At 43.2% G+C, this 16426-nt stretch overlaps 2 protein-coding genes across 7 annotated transcripts in view; both read right to left on the bottom strand.

Annotated features, from left to right (window-relative positions):
- Positions 1-4968, bottom strand: part of GALNT11 (polypeptide N-acetylgalactosaminyltransferase 11) — a 55263-nt gene extending 50295 nt beyond the window's left edge. For 3 of the 6 annotated variants that reach the window (XM_045792273.2, XM_087860681.1, XM_087860677.1), the window contains exon 1: positions 4795-4967. The gene's annotated coding sequence lies outside the window, so the exon portion shown is untranslated. Of the gene's footprint in view, positions 1-4454; positions 4697-4794 lie in introns of those variants that run through there. The other 3 variants (XM_045792271.2, XM_087860679.1, XM_087860682.1) reach the window with 2 other exon arrangements.
- A 3578-nt stretch (positions 4969-8546) lies between these two features.
- GALNTL5 (polypeptide N-acetylgalactosaminyltransferase like 5) overlaps positions 8547-16426 on the bottom strand; it is a 44505-nt gene continuing 36625 nt past the window's right edge. The window contains 3 exon segments of the mRNA XM_087860613.1: positions 8547-8657; positions 8660-8800; positions 12091-12240. Of these exon segments, the coding sequence (XP_087716739.1) occupies positions 8547-8657; positions 8660-8800; positions 12091-12240 (402 nt within the window).

The raw sequence follows: 16426 nt of genomic DNA on the forward strand, positions 1-16426 counted from the left end.
AGGAACTTATGGCAGGCATCCTAAACTCAAGTCCTTACCTGAATGTCCAGACTCTGGGTCTGAGTAGGATTATCCTAAATGTAAAATGCCTAGGCAGCAACTCAGAAACACAAAGTTTTCCCTAAAAGGTGCTTTTCTCAAAAGTTGTTTTTCTCATCACAATTGACCCCATGATGCTTAGGCATTAATCTTTAGCGAAAATCATAGGCATTAGCTGGACAGTGGAGATATTAAAAGCCACTGAAATGATTTTGGTCACCCAATGAGTGAAACATCTGAGCAAAGCAAGAACACCAATCAGCAATATCAACAAACAAAAGTTCAAAATCCTGTCCGTCACTGTTATCCCCAGTTGCTGGGGTCCAGCCAAGAAAATAAAAGCCCTTGGGTAAAGGTTAAATTGGTACTTGATTAAAACTCTTGGGTGAGATTATGGAATATCTGTACCTGTTTAGCCTTACTCATTTGTTGTACACCCAGGGCAGTGGTGACTAGCCTGGTCCAGCTGAGGGACAACGGCAGACCGACTCCTAATATCATGGGGATAAACACCACATGCACTTTGGACATGAGGGGGCAGGAAGAGAGGCAGACTGGAGGTCCTGTTCAGTAATTTTTTAGCGGTAGTCCCAGGGAGATTAAAGCACATTGGTATAAACAGACAGGACTGCCTGGGGGCTGGCATGTGTTAGGGGCTAAAGGAAGGAGAAGTACACAAATGCGTGACGGCTCCAAGGCACTGGACCCACAGCGGACACAACTGCTTGATCAGGGAAGCTGAAATAAGCTGGGGTTCTTCCTGGATGGCTAGGCCACGAGGCCCAAAACTGTGGGGCTTATGTTCCTTGGGAGGAGGTGTAGGTCATGTTCATCTATGTGGTGTTGTTCCCTGGGCAGATATGGAGGATTATAAAGGGCATGTGGGGGCTCTAGCCAGATGCCACATACTGCATTGCAAAGTGTCCTGCATGGGAGCAGCTGAACATCACAGAGTGGCCAGGTAAGCTGCAGGGACATGTGAGGTACCTTTTGTTGAGCAAATGGGACAGGGTCGATAAAGCACTGTCACAGGTGGAGGGAGACATCCCTGAGGGGTGGCTCTCCCAGGTAGGGGAATTGAGGGGCAGGGGATCTAACAGGGTTGCACAGATCTAGGATGCCCTGATTAAGGTTTGTTTGCACCACTGGGGGCATTTACTGGTATCACAAATTTTCAATAAATTCAAGGGGGGGGTCCCCAGCGGCACACCTTGCAAATGACTGAGTGGTGCTCTCCTCTGAGGCATAGGAGGTATCCACCCGTGAAGAGTAAAGATTGGGGACACACATGAAGCCTTGTTTTAAAGAAAATTTAGTTGTATATTCCCAACAATTTAATGTCTGGCCCTGAATCACCAGAGATGAATATGAACTGCATAAGCTTATCACCCAATGAGGGTTAAAATTAGGGCAATGTAATGGCCAGTTCCCAGAGGTCAGGATGTCGGTAGCCAATTGGGCAGGGCTTGGGGGGTCTTTAAACATTTGTGCCATTGGTCCCATTTAAGACAGAGGTCTTGAATCACCCAGCTAGTACCCACACCTGGTGATATTTTGGGCACTGTCCTCCCACTCTGGGGTGGAACTGCTATCTAATTATGAGAAAAACATCAGATAAATCCCAACTGACAAACATTTTGCAAAATACCTGACAAGTACTCTAAAAACTGTCAAGGTCATCAAAAACAGAGGAAGTCTGAGAAACTGTCAGAGCCAGGAAGAGCCCAAGGAGACAAGATGACTAAATGCAATGGTATCCTGGATGGGACCCTTAGTTTTTACCTAATGTCCTTAGAACAGGGAAAAAAGAAACAAACAAACAAAGGAAATCTGAATAAATTCTGGATGTCAGTTAATAATAATGTATTGGTTCATTAATTGTGATAAATGTACCATACTAATGCCAGTTGTTAATAACAGGAGAAACTTGGCATTGTATCTGTAAGAACTCTCAGTACTACTCTGCAATTTTCAGTAAATCTAAAACTATTCTAAAATAAAATTTATTTTAAAAACAGACTAGAGGAGTGCCTGGGTGGCTCAGCTGGTTAAGTGTCTGACTCTTGGTTTCAGCTCAGGTCATGATCTCAGGGTTGTGAGACTGAGCCCTGCGTAGGGCTCCGCACTCAGTGGGGAGGCAGCTTGAGATTCTCTCTCCCCCTCTCTCTGCCCTGCCCCCCTGCCCCTGCTCATGCCCATGCACACACACATTCTCTCTACAATAAATAAAATCTTTAAAAACAAAACAAGACTAGAAATCAGAATGAGCTTATTTTATACAGCTAAAATAATCTAACCCTATACCTGAGATTTGCTTCAAATTAACCAATAGGAGGTAAAACAGGTGGGTTATAGACGAAAAAAGACTGTATGAAGAACTTGAAGAAAATTTCTTTTAGAAGCTGATATTTAAGCTTGGTTTTAAAAAGTAAGACTTTAATGGCCAAATACTGAAATATTTCGAGGAGAAAGTTCAAGTCTTGGAAAACTGCAACATGTATTTGTTTTCAGTTTTCCAAACAGAATATCAAGTGGAATGACTGGCTATAATGAACAGATTGGCTGATTAAGACTAGTGGAAGGTAATTACTTCTGAGGACAGGATGGGGCTCTGACCCTCAGGATGAGAATTAACTAGTTCTGCATGCAAAAAAAAAAAAAAAAAAGGCTAACTAATGTCTTTAAGCAAATTTGTCTTAGGGAGAAAATTCTAGAAGCAGTGTATAAAATGATTTGGGACAGAGGGAAAAAAATCTAGCTTGAAATTCAAATCTAAGCCTCAGAGCAATGTTAAAAATAAACACCAAAATTTTAGTTCAAGTTCCATGGAAATAATAGAAGAGGGTTTAAGTAATGGATAGGCAGCAAGCCCTGAACCTCTAGGGACATGCACATATAAAAATCTGGTGGAAAGTGAAGTACAAATAAAGGACATGAGAAGGATCACAAAATCGAGACCCTCAAGAGGGTGTACTGACCAGCAACATGAGGTGTCACAAAGATTTAGAGGTCAAGTCAGCATGAGTTGAGGTGGGGCCAACAGATTTAGCCATCGCAAGGCATGCAGGTCTTAAGAAAGCAGTTTTAAAAATGTGAAGGATTTGTCGATTCCTCATAAAGTCAAATATACCATACGACCCAGCAATTCCACTCCTACTTATACACCCCAAGGAATCAAAAACAGATACATGTAACTTCATGTTCATAGCAGCACTATGCACAGTAGCCAAAAGGTGGAACGACCCAGCACCCGTGAAGAGATGAACCAATAAACAAATTGTGATACAGCCAAAAAATGGAAATATTATTCAGCTACAAAAAGGAATGAAGTCTAATAGATGCTCAACATGTATGAAATTTGAAAACAATACATGAAATAAGCCCGACACAAAAAGACAAACATTATATGATTTCACTTGCATGAGGTATCTAGAGCAGTCAAATTCAGAGAGACAGAAAGGGTCTGGGAGAAGGCGGTAATGGAAAGCTATTGCTTAATGGTTCCAGATTTTCTGCTTGGAGTGATTAAAATGTTTTGGAAATAGTGGGATGGTGACACAATACTGTGAAAGAACTTAATGCAGGTGAGTTGTGCCTTAAAAACGGTTAAAATGATAAATTTCATGTTGTGTGTATTTTGCAATTAAAAAAAAAGTTTAAAAAAAGCAAAAAACTAAAGAGAACCCAAATTGCACAGAACAAACAGCACAGAAATTGTCAAGAGAAGCTGTGAAAACTGTGGGTTATTCTTTCACCACCTTTAACTTCAAAAGCTCAACTAATACATTCTGAGAGTGGAGAGAGATTTTTTTTCTGTTTTTCTTAAGGCAGAGTAATTTCGACATACAAATTTCTGGATAAACGGGAAGAAGTGAGTGGAGTAAAACAAACACTTTAAAGTAGGGTCTAAACCTGTGATTTGGGGGAAGACAGTGCATAGTAATACTATGAAAAGCACAAAGTTATAATTTCATTTTATATTTGGAAAACCGACCAACCAAACAACTGCTTTCATAATACAAAAAGTACGCTGACCCAAGTCTTCTTTGATGGTAAAAATAAACTATTCTATCATGAGCATATTAATATTCTTCAAAGGATGAAGTCTTTCAGAACTGGAGGACAGGGACTTTGTATTTTTAGATTTATCCAAACGCCATGAAATTTAAGAAGGTGGGAAATTATACACGACAAATAACCCAATTTCTCCAACAAGTATATTGCAAACAAAAAGAAAAGAGAAACCAGAGGGACATCAACCGAATGCCATGTGTAAACACAAGTTGTTGAGCCTTCCCGGGAAACGCGAGCTGCCTGGATACTGTGCGGGCGGGGGAGGGACCGGGGTGAGGGGGACCGGGGGAGGGTGCATCATTCACTCCTCTCTAGCGTTCACGTTTGACACCTTCCGTTACCATTTCTGCCGCACCACTTCCTTTTCTTGGCAAACCCAGCTGCAGGGCTCCGGCCCTCGTTCCGGAAAACAGCAGCTGGAACCCCGGGCCCACGGCTCCGCGACCTCCGCAGCCCCCGCCCACAGGGGCGCGCCGGGCCCCGCGGGCGGTTCTTCCGTCAACACCCAGTCCCAGGTGGCCGTGCTCGCGCAGTCTGAAACTGCAGCCAGGCGCCGGGTGCAGCCGTCACCCCACTGTATCTCGGGGCCGCGCGCCGGAGCCGCTCGCTCGAGGCGCTGAGGGGACGACGGAGGCCGCGCGGGCTCAGACGCCGTCGCGCCAGGCCGTGCGCGCTACTCACCCCGACGCCGGCAGCGCAGGATCCCGGCCTTCTGGGACTCGGGCCGTGGCATGTTCCCTCCTGCCACAGCCCGGATCCGAGCCGCATTAGCCACAGCGGGCGGACCTGCCCGGGAACAAACACTTCACCCGGCGCGGTGGCGGCCGCGGGCGCGCCGCAGTCTCGGAGCGAGCGCGCGTGCCCTTGGGGACACGTGACGGAAGGCCCCACCCCCGCCCCCGCGCGCGGTTGACGTCACCGTTAGCGCCTGGGGTGGGCGCTTCGCTGCGCTGGCAGGGGTCGGAGTGCTCACGAGACTCCCGGTTTGGCAGTGGCCCTGAGGGTCTGTGACGGGTGGCTTGGGTTTTTTTCTCGTATAAAAAAAGGCCTCGTTAAGGACAAGCGGGCTTGTACATATTAGAAGATGTGCAGCTTCAGCTTTGCTGAAAGAAATGTGGGTTCCAGTGTGAAGGCTTTGCGGTGTACCTCTCAGAGACGCGTGGAAAAACCTCAGGCTGGTGGTCAGGTGCAGAAGTGAGGCATCCCGAGGAACAGCGGCTACAGTCGGCCGCGTGAGCGTCACCTGGGGGGTAGAACTGCTGAATCGGAGGCCCCTTGCCACACCTGGCTAGTCATCGAAATCTGCTTTCAAGATCTGCAGGCGATTCGCACACAAACTGAAATCCCTGTGCTAGGGAACAGTCAGTGCTGAGAGCTTCCAATAATCCACCTGCTCCCGACCCTTGATAGCATCCATATTTAAGCATCCATATTTAAATGTTTGCCATTCTGATGGGTCTGGAACGAAATTTTTTTCTAGCTGTTATTTTAAACGGGTTTATATGCTATTCCATCAAATTAATGTATAATGGTATAATTCTAGCAATTGAGGTTTGGTTTAGCTCCAGTTTTAGTGTTACGAAGAATGACACTAAAATTTTAGCTCTTTGCAGCCTAACGTTGTGGTTAAGCCCAGAGTCTTTGAGATTGAGCTGATTCTGCTACTATATGGGCTGTGTTAGTTTGTCCCCAGATAAAGTTACCAGATGAAATACAGGATGGTCTGAAATGTGAATTTCAGAGAAACAACAATTTTGTGGTATATTTTCCGTGGGATATGTGAAATATACTTTCAACAAAATACTGCTTATTCAAAGTTCAAATTTCAAAGACAGAGCTATCCTGTATTTTTGTTTGCTAAAACTGTCAATCCCAACCCCGGACAAATTCTAACTTTGGTTTTCTCATCTATGAAATGGCAATAACAATAGGCCCTATCTTATGTGTGGTTGAACGGAGATAATCAAGGCAGACAGAGTACTCACCACAGCCTATGAAACATAATGAGAGCTCAATTTCATGCGGGTGTGTCTTAGGCTACAATCAGAGAAGTATGCTTTAATTAGAGAACTCCCAGGCTTACTTTAAGGCTTGTCTGAACATTTGATCGTACCAAAACTGTTTTGAGAAAAGCTTTGAGTGGGTTAGCAGATAGTTCTCAACTAGCTCCAAAACAAATCAGATTGTTAACACATGAAACAGGAAATTACCACATATAGGCTACTATGGATTTCCTTTCAGTCACACCAATACTTAGATGTTTATTCTGATTTCTATTCTAGAGCCAATATTCAAAAGAAGTTGTTTAAGCAACATACTACATCATTTCTAAGACTTACCCATATTGTTATCTGGTACCTGAACCAACATTTAGATTAAAAAACAAAGACTTAAAGGGGTGCCTGGGTGGCTCAGTCTGTTGAGTGCCTGACTCTTGGATTCAGCTCAGGTCATGATCTCAGGGTCTAGATCAAGCCCTGTGTCGGGCTCCCCACTATGCAGGAAGTCTACTTGAGATTCTCTCCCTCTGCCCCTCTCCCCCCATGCCTGCACGCATGCCCACTCCCTCTAAGGAGGAAAAAAAAAACTAAGACCTAATATTAGGCTCATGGCTCTAAGAACATTTGTCTTTTTCTTTTGGCAAAGCTAATGTTTACAACATCCTCCTTTATGCCTACCAAAGAAAAAAATCATTCTCAAATTCCAAAACTAGAAAAAAGTTATTTCAAAATGATGCTTTATTTATACTAGAATTCTTTTTTCCTTCTGCTACAGATTTGTATTTTACACTAATTTTAATAGATTCATGGGTTTATTATAATCATTTTTTATTACTTTCTAGAAGCAGGTAAGGTATAAATATGGGGGGCGCCTGGGTGGCACAGCGGTTAAGCGTCTGCCTTCGGCTCAGGGCGTGATCCTAGCATTACTGGATCAAGCCCCACATCAGGCTCTTCGGGTATGAACCTGCTTCTTCCTCTCCCACTCCCCGTTTGTGTTCCCTCTCTCGCTGGCTGTCTCTATCTCTGTCGAATGAATAAATAAATAAAATCTTTTTTTAAAAAAGGTATAAATATGGGCCAAGAATAAAATCATAATGTGGTGCTTATTTTGTGTTGCCAGATTGACTTTTTAAAGGCTCAATCACGTTACCCTGGCCACCTGTAACATAGGAGCCCAGGTTTTCCCCATGTCGTTCTAACGATAGATTCTAGGGAGTATTTTGCTAAATACATAAATCTAACAATAGATTCTATAGAGTAATTTGCTAAATACATATGTATAAAGAGATTGTATAAACTGGTTCTTTTTTCTTTATATTATATGGATTATCTCGAAGAATACGATCTCCATGAAGGGAGGGATGTTTTCCTGTTCCCTTGTCTGCTGCATTCTAGCACCTAGAAGTATATCTGGTCCTGGAGGACCACTCAATTGTTGACTGAGTGAGCATAATAGATAAGTTGTCTCCTGCTGTAAAAACTAGTTTATATGATAGGTTTAGTGATCCTACCCCAAGTCTCCCCCATTCCTTTTATTCTTTTCAATATGTTCTTTCCATCATTTTCTCATTGTCTCTGTGAATTAAATCTTTGTCCCCCTTCTAGCCATCCTCACCAGGGTGAATACAACAGCCATCCCTCTAACCCAAAAGAAGCACTTTATTTAAAAAAAAAAAAAGATTTTATTTATTTGATAGAGAGGCAGTCAGCGAGAGAGGGAACACAAGCAGGGGGAGTGGGAGAGGAAGAAGCAGGCTCCCAGCAGAGGAGCCCAATGTGGGGCTGGGTCCCAGAACGCTGGGATCACGCCCTGAGCCGCAGGCAGACGCTTAACGACTGAGCCACCCAGGCGCCCCGAAAAGAAGTACTTTAGACATTTGGGAGTGTGTTCACACAGGTAGATAGGGAACTTAGCTACATCTTCCCCAGTCCCAGCTAAACAGTTCTTAGAAGACAGATTAACAACAGAGCACACAAACCAAGAAGTGTCAGGAGAGCTGTAGGCCAGAGCCGTAGGAGGGGAGAAATATGAACAAGGCAAAATCAGAAACAGGGAAGAGGGACTGTCTCCAAGTGACAAAAGGACTGACAGGTACCAACCAAGGCTCTCTGTGAATGTCTTTCTGAGAAGGCCACCAGGCCAGGTCACCTGCCTGGAGTGGAATGGAGTTGACAAAGGTGCCAAGAGTGGAGCATTCCCTGTGGTCTAACGGGACCAAGTGAGTTTGGCAAATAACGAAGAGAATACACTTTACCTCACTCAATTGTATGATAGTCTTAATTGTGTGACCGTGTATATTTCTAATGTTCAAGGTTTTGCCACCCCAGAAATTTAGTGGCATGTGTAACAAAGTGTTAAGAACTATTGTTAAAGGAAGACAAAAAGGCACTCTTGTTCTAGAGCACTCTGCTTGTATTTCTTACTGTGTGTCACATGATTTCATGATGTTCCAAACTTGCACTCTTCTCTGTGTTGAAGACCTGGGGGATGTTTAGCCCTTCATAAATGAAAATGATTTGTTTCCTTTTCATTGGCTTCCCTCAGATGTCTCTAGTTCTGGGAAGACGTTATCCAAATACCACTGAAATGATTTGCAACCCAGTCGTTTCCTCAATTCAACACGCTCACTAATGTTTCCGTAGGCAACAGATTTCAGACCAGGTTGTCGTAAAAAAAACTGCTCCTAAATGGAAATAGAGAGTCATTTCATTAAACCAAACAAGTTATATCTAACATAGTAGTATATATTTCCATCACCTGAACTAAAACACAAAAAAAAACAGAAGACCTTCCGATTCTATCCATAGAGTGAGGGAAGAGATACACGTGGTACCTGGGATTCACTTGCCCCACACGTATTCACAGACTGTGCTGTGACAAACCATGGCACAGGGGCTGTAGAGAGATCCAGGGAGAGAACCGGGGATCCGGGTGCTGCTTCTTAGGAGCCCAAGAATCACAGCCAGCTTTTGTGATATATCCCCTTTCTCCTGCTCTCTCAATACCCAAGGACAAAACCCTCACTCCCTGGTCCCAATCAACACTTCCATGGTTTCAGAAATGGGGGGTGGGTAGTGGCTAAGCGCAAATTGACTCTGGGGGAAGACAGCCTGGGTTCACATTCTTGCTCTGCTACTTATTATGTGACCTCTGCCCCTGCCCTCATGAGGTTGTTGTGAGGACTGAACACTCTAATATGTGCAGACCACTGGGGAAACAAAGGCTGGCGTGTGGTGTCATGTCAGTTCTGGCCATTATTATCACCACACCCAGTTTGTCTGTTAGACACTCTAATTTAAGATAGTATTAAGTATGAATGTCTAATGGATTCAATCTGCCCCACATTAAAAGAGAGATTCTAAATAGACTGAAGCTTCCTTTTAAAGAACCCTTGTATTTTCATCTGTGTTTCCCAGGGACCAGAATATAGTAATATTGTTGAACAAGAGAAGGAACTTGCTTCTCCAAGCTAGTGTATTATGGGCATGCCATGTTGGATTCTCCCTGGGACCCTGGACCGTTGTAGGTCTTTGCCATCATGTCTTGCCACTTGCAGGGGATGGGCCTGTGGGTGGAAGAGGGGTGTTGTCATTTGGGAGCAAAGGCAGAGAGGACCTTAGACAACATTTTGTGTGAAGCCCTCTCTTGTCTAATGTAACTTACTACATTTTCTGGTGTGCCGGGTCATACAATCCATTGATTTTATGCTGAACATTATATGCTTTTTAAGTTAGATGGACCTTTTTGCCACTATATCCTCTATGAAATTCAGTTAACTACTCAGTCCTAGCTGTGTTCAAGTCGGCTACTTAAGTCTGGGGCCAGAAAAAAATCAGCAAGTGTAAAAATAAGCTCAAGATCTCTCATAGATAAATGCAATATAAAATAATAATAATTTCTAACCTATAAGATTAGAATACAAAGTTTAATTAAAACCAGAGTTGGGGGGCGCCTGGGTAGCGCAGTCGTTAAGCGTCTGCCTTTGGCTCAGGGCGTGATCCCGGCGTTCTGGGATCGAGCCCCGCATCAGGCTCCTCCGCTGGGAGCCTGCTTCTTCCTCTCCCACTCCCCGTGCTTGTGTTCCCTCTCTCGCTGTCTCTCTCTCTCTCAAATAAATAAATTCTAGTTATATAAAAGGATATATATTTGTTTTTAATGTAACAAGAAACTATTAATTTTAGTGACTACTAAATTTAGTGATTTAGTGATTGCTAATTTAATGTTACTTTTGAGGGGTGGAACTATGGGCTGAGAAAGCCTGCTTTTCACTTAGTACTCTTTCAATATTGCATGACTTTTAAACGTGAGTATGTTTTACCTTTTAAAAAGTAATTTCTTTTAAAAATCAGGAAATGTACCGTATGGTGACTAACATAATATAATAAATATATTATTATAATGAAAAAAGATACAAAAAATCAGGAAATATAATAAGCATACAAAAAGTACATAAAATTAAATGTGCAACTTAATGAATTGCTGAAAATCAACCCCCGTCATACTGACTAGGTCAAGAAAGAGAACATTAATGCCATCCCCGAAGCCCCCTGCCCTTCCCGTCCTGAGCATAGCCTTTCCCTTGGTTTTAAATCCTATCTTGATTATGTATTCATGTCTTTGCTTTTCTTTTTAGCTTTGATTATCTAATTGTGCACACATAAATTACATGGCTTAATTTTACCCATTTTTAACTTAATAGGAAATGGAATAAATCAGTATATATTCTATTGTGTTTGGCTGCTTTTGTTCACCATTATGTCTTTAAGGTGTACTGTACTGTTGTATGTATATCTACAGTTGGTGAATTTTCATGGCTGTATAGAATTATAGCAATTAAACACGTCACATTTATCCATTCTACTCTTGATCAGCAGTTGGGTTGTATTTAGTGGTTGGCTAATACCAACAATGCTGTTTGTAAACATTCTTGTTTGTGTGTTCTTGTTGCACAAAAGCATGCCTTTCTGGGGTGCATACACAGAATGGAATTGCTTGATCACGGGATATTCATGATCTTTACTTGATTTTGCCGAACTGTCTTCCAAAGTGAGTGTGTAATAATGAATACTCCCACACGTGGTGTCTGAGAATTCCTGTGTTTGCCACCACTTGGTCCTATGAGACTTAAAACATTTTTGCCAATCTAAGTGGCTATGTAGAAATATCTCACTGAGGTTTTAATTCACATTGCCCTGATTACTAGAGAAAGAGTATTATTACTTTTATAATTTAAAATAATAAAGAAATATTGGATTAAGATCAGAACATAGAATATCATAGAGATTTTCTTATGTATTTCTCCCCATGTATCTGACATGAGGTCTTGTTGGGGTTATCGCCATATTTGTTCGTGCATGGATCCTGGAGGGACAACTTTCAAATGGGGTCACAGCTACGTGTTCTCTGTCTGTGCACCCTTTTAGGTCCTGGCTAGGGACTGAAGCCTTGGGGAGGTGCACAGATGAAGGGGCATGGCTTTGACAGAGAAATCTTTGATTGTTGGTTGAAGAGAGGTGGTGGAGGTCCTCGTGCAGTCTCCAGACCACAGCAGCTGCATCCCTTGAGAACTTAGTAGTAGAGGAAGAGAATGTAAAGAGTTGCCTATGGGGAAGGGAGCAGGGAGAGGTGTTTGCTTCAGAGGGGCAATCCTTAGGTGGAAAAATAGATCTGGGCCAAATAAAACAAAACAAAACAAAACAAACTTCCTGTGGTGGTTGATTTACTTCTGAGAAACTTGAGTTTCCCTAGAAATTAAAATAAAAAGTAATGCTCCAGTGTAGTAAGTCAGAATGAACTAATTGAGAATAGGGTCTAGGGAAGGTGGATGAGGGGCTGAAGGTGTACCGCTAATTTAAGGAAAATAGAGGAAAAAACCCCAAACTCGTTATCCGGAAAGGTAGTAGCAGGTTTCTTTAGAGCAAGTCCCATTCTGTACTCTTGCTCGTCTTTCCAAATCAGAGACACTTCCTTCACCTTGTATTCATCCAGCCAAACGTGCACCAGTCGGAGATTGTTATACATCACGGCTTTCGTAAGCCCAGGTTGATTTGGAAAGCGATGCTTACTGATGTGTCCCACTCGTGAGCAGGGGAGTATAAAGAGCTGGCCTCCACACATCCAGATCTAGACAAAACAGGACACATTAATGTATATTTGCCAGTACTAGGCAAGGGCCGATTTTTTAAAATAAACATAGGAATAGCTAACATTTCTTAGGTTGTTTATTTAATCCTCACAACAAACCTATAATGTAGGTACTGTGATTATCCCCACTTTACAGATAAAGAAACTAGTATATACGTTGGTTAAGAAACTTGCTTAGTTTGTTTCCCAGAGTCCGTAGTCTCTCATGGTTCATTCCCCCTTCTGTTTACCCCCCCTTTCTTTATCCCTTTCTTCTCCTACTGATCTTCCTACTTCTTATGTTCCATAAATGAGTCTGGGAAACAAACTGAGGGCTTCAGAGGGGAGGGGGGTGGGGGAATGGGATAGGCTGGTGATGGGTAGTAAGGGGGGCACGTATTGCATGGTGCACTGGGTGTTATACGCAAGTAATGAATCATGGAACTTTAAAAAAAATTAATTAATTAATTAATTTAATTAAATTAAGAAAAGAAAGAAACTTGCCCAGTGACAGAGAATGCAGGGTTTACACTCAGGAAGTTTGGCCTCAGAGCCAGCACTCTGAATACTAAGTGATTCTGTCTCCCTCATACGTGACCAATTCTTTTTTTGTTTTTATTTTTTGTTTTTAAAGATTTTATTTATTTGTTCGCGAGAGAGAAAGCACAAGCAGGCAGAGCAGCAGGCAGGAGAGGGAGAAGCAGGCTCCCTGCTGAGCAAGGAGCCCACAGCTGCTCGATCCCAGGACCCTGGAATCGTGACCGGAGCCGAAGGTAGACGCTTAACCAACTGAGCCACCCAGGTGCCCCTGGATCTCATTTTCATCCGAAATTGAGAACTACACAGTTGTTCACTTAAGCTACTGTTTGGGGGCGCTTTGTTATATATCAAAAGCTCTCTTTTTTTAAAGTGAGAACTTAAGGAAACTTGGAAGATCATTAATATCTGTTTAATAATTAGACCGGAGAAAGCACTGTTTATTATATGTTTGAAATGTTTCTTGATTAGAAAAGAAATCTGCCATACAGAATAGAAAACAAAAGTAATCCTAGTGATGAAAGAGGTACAAGAGTAAAAATTTCATCAAAAAACTTTCTCAAAAATCATGGGCCGCCTGGGTGGCGCAGTCAGTTGACCATGTCTGACTCTTGGTTTCAGAGCAGGTCATGATCTCAGGGTCCTGGGATTGAGCCTACATTGGACTCCACCCTGACTGTGGAGTCAGCTTGGAATTCTCTCTCTCCCTCTGATCCTCCCCCTACCTCTGGAATAAATAAATAAATCTTTTTAAAAAATCAAATTGAAGGAAGCGATAGCAATTTAGCCTAATCTTCATAGGGCTTATGTTTTGTTCTTTTACTGTTGATTCATTCTACAGAGAGACACGATCCATCTGGACATACATTTTGTCGGGCTCGCCGTCCATGCAGACGACGATCAGCTTGCTTCCGCAGATATTCTGCGGGAAGTTGTCCAGCCAGCTCCCAGTTTCTACTGCTAGTAGTAAGAGGAGGAGGAGTAATAGCACTAGTACCCCATTGAGAGTTAGGGTAACACAGTGGGTAAGAGCACAGACTCTGGGGCTTCTCAGTATGGTTTGAGTCCTCCATCAGCTGTATGAACTAAGGCAAGTTACTGCAGTTACTCAACCAATTTGTGCCTCAGTTTCCTCAATTATAAAGTGAGAATAACAGTACCCACCTCATGAGATTGTGAAGAGTATTAGATAATTTGATACTTATAAAATGCTTTGAGTTTGTGTTTGTAAATAAGCGTGTATCTCTGCTGTTGGGAAGTGTGGGAGGTTGCCAGAATGACCACAGATCCTCTTCATTCCTATATGCACGCTTCTGTGCAATGTAATGTTGTACCTCATTCCATCAAGAGGTAAAGCTTATTTCTCCATCTCTTAAATCTGGCCTTGGCCTCATGATTTGCTTTGGCCAATGGGACCTTAACAAATGTGGCACAAACAGATGCTTGAAAAGTGTTTGCTGCGTGGGACTTGCCTTCTCTTGCTACTCTTGGGAACCTTGTGACCATTTCACTGGAAATGAGCCAGAGCTAGCCAGACTGATGTAAGAGACAAATGGCAAGTCATCTCCACTACCCCAGCTATCACTGGGCAAATGCCCAGACATGCAAGTGATGTCATCCAAAACTCTCTAGCACCAGCTAAGCCTCCGGATGAACACAGATGTATAGGCAACGACAGGCAACAAAAATCAGCCAACCTGTCTATGACCAGAAAAGCCACTTTAGCAACACAGTGAATTATGGGACATAACAATTATTTGCTCTTTTAAGCCACTGTGTTTTGGGATAGTTTGTTATACAGCAAAAGCTAACTAACACATGAGGGGACATTTTTCTCTTAACTGCAGTTTTACTCATTAAGTAAAAAAGACCTCCATCCACTTGGTTGCTTATTCTAGAAACCTGGTGTGATAGATGGAAATACTGTTTGGCAAATATTAGCTCACTCCCCCATCCCTCACTTTGGGGCAAAGTTTATTCCTCTGACATCCTGACTTTGGGCTTGTCCCTCTGGTGCTCTGGCCAACAGAACAGGAGCAGACATGATGCATGCTGATGCTTTAAATATGCTGTGGTTTGGCTTGACTTTTGCATCCTTGCTCATCCAAATGAGAAGAATATGCTGAGTTGCTACTAGTTACCACTCGTATACTAGTACTGCAAATACTAGTAGGATAGTAATACTAGTAGAACGCGAGCAGAATTCGAATACTCTTAGAATGATGAACAGACCTGAATCAAAGTCAAAGACTAGAGCCGAGCCCAGACCATCTAAATTCAGAGGCAGAGTCACCCTGGCCAGCCCATGAACATATGAAAGAAACAACCTAATGCTTATTGGTCTAAGCCATTCAGTGTCGAGCTGCTTTTGTAACACACCATCATCATGGCATTAGCCGACTGATAATGGGTTGTCCGGGATGCCACTTTCTCTTAACATCCATCTTACCTGCTTGGTCTCTAAGTTCCACCCACTCTACTCGTAAGATATGCCTGGAATCTGTCCAGTCCTTCCACCTCCATTACCACCACTCTAGTTCCATCCGAGATCACTCTTTGTCCAGATCATCACAAGACGCTCCTGCTCTCCCTGCTTATCCTCCACTTTGTTCATCTCCATCACCGTCCTACTTAAAACCTACCTGCAGCATTCCACCGTACATATGATACAATCTAAATCCTTACAAGGTCCTGTGGAGTCCTGCCCTTGCCCCCTCTCGGCGTTGCCTTACCCTTCTCCCCTTGTATCATGGTCCAGCCTCACTGGCCCTTCTCCACTGACACATATGGGTTGGAAGGCTGCCTATTTTCTGAGTCTGCAGGCAGAAATCAGGGCATTACTAAGTATTTTCTTACTTCTGTAATCTGTATTTGTTTTTGTGAGGTGACGGAGGGGGACCTCATGTGACAAAACGAGGGTAGGATTTTCTCAGGCTGTTCCACTGTTATGTTCCCAGTTATGGGGCTGCCTTCCAGATTCAGGCAGTCCATCAGATTTATTTTCTAGTGGGATCCCATCTCCTCCAGTCTCAATAAACATCTCAGCAGAAAGTTAGGAGAGGCTGCCAGCCAGATACTATTTTAAATGAGAACTCGGGGATAGCTGTCGCATAGAAAAAAGGGAACCAACGCTGGCTGAGGGCATGTTAGGTGGCAGACACTGTCTTAAATGCTAATGCACATTGCCTCAGTGGTGGCACATGATTATTCTGATCATTTATACATGAGGCTTCTTAGACTCCAAGTGGTTCAACCATTTACAAGTATTTCCCAACCACTTTTTACGTGGTCAACATACCAGGTGCCGAGGGACCCAATTGTGAACAAGTCAGATGGTGTCCCTGCCCTGACGGGGCTCACACCCTGGTGAGTACACAGCTTGATGGGGGCCCAGCACAAAATAAAACTGGAGTCTCTGATTCAAAAATTATAACAAATTTCAGGAAGGTGGGGCGCCTGGGTGGCACAGCGGTTAAGCCTCTGCCTTCGGCTCAGGGCGCGATGCCGGAGTTCTGGGATCGAGCCCCACATCAGGCTCCTCTGCTATGAGCCTGCTTCTTCCTCTCCCACTCCCCCTGCTTGTGTTCCCTCTCTCGCTGGCTGTCTCTCTCTCCATCGAATAAATAAATAAAATCTTAAAAAAAAAAAT

The sequence above is a fragment of the Ursus americanus genome, chromosome 3 (genome assembly GCF_024610735.1).
Source record: "Ursus americanus isolate L20-20 chromosome 3, mUrsAme1.1.p, whole genome shotgun sequence".
Taxonomy (NCBI): domain Eukaryota; kingdom Metazoa; phylum Chordata; class Mammalia; order Carnivora; family Ursidae; genus Ursus; species Ursus americanus.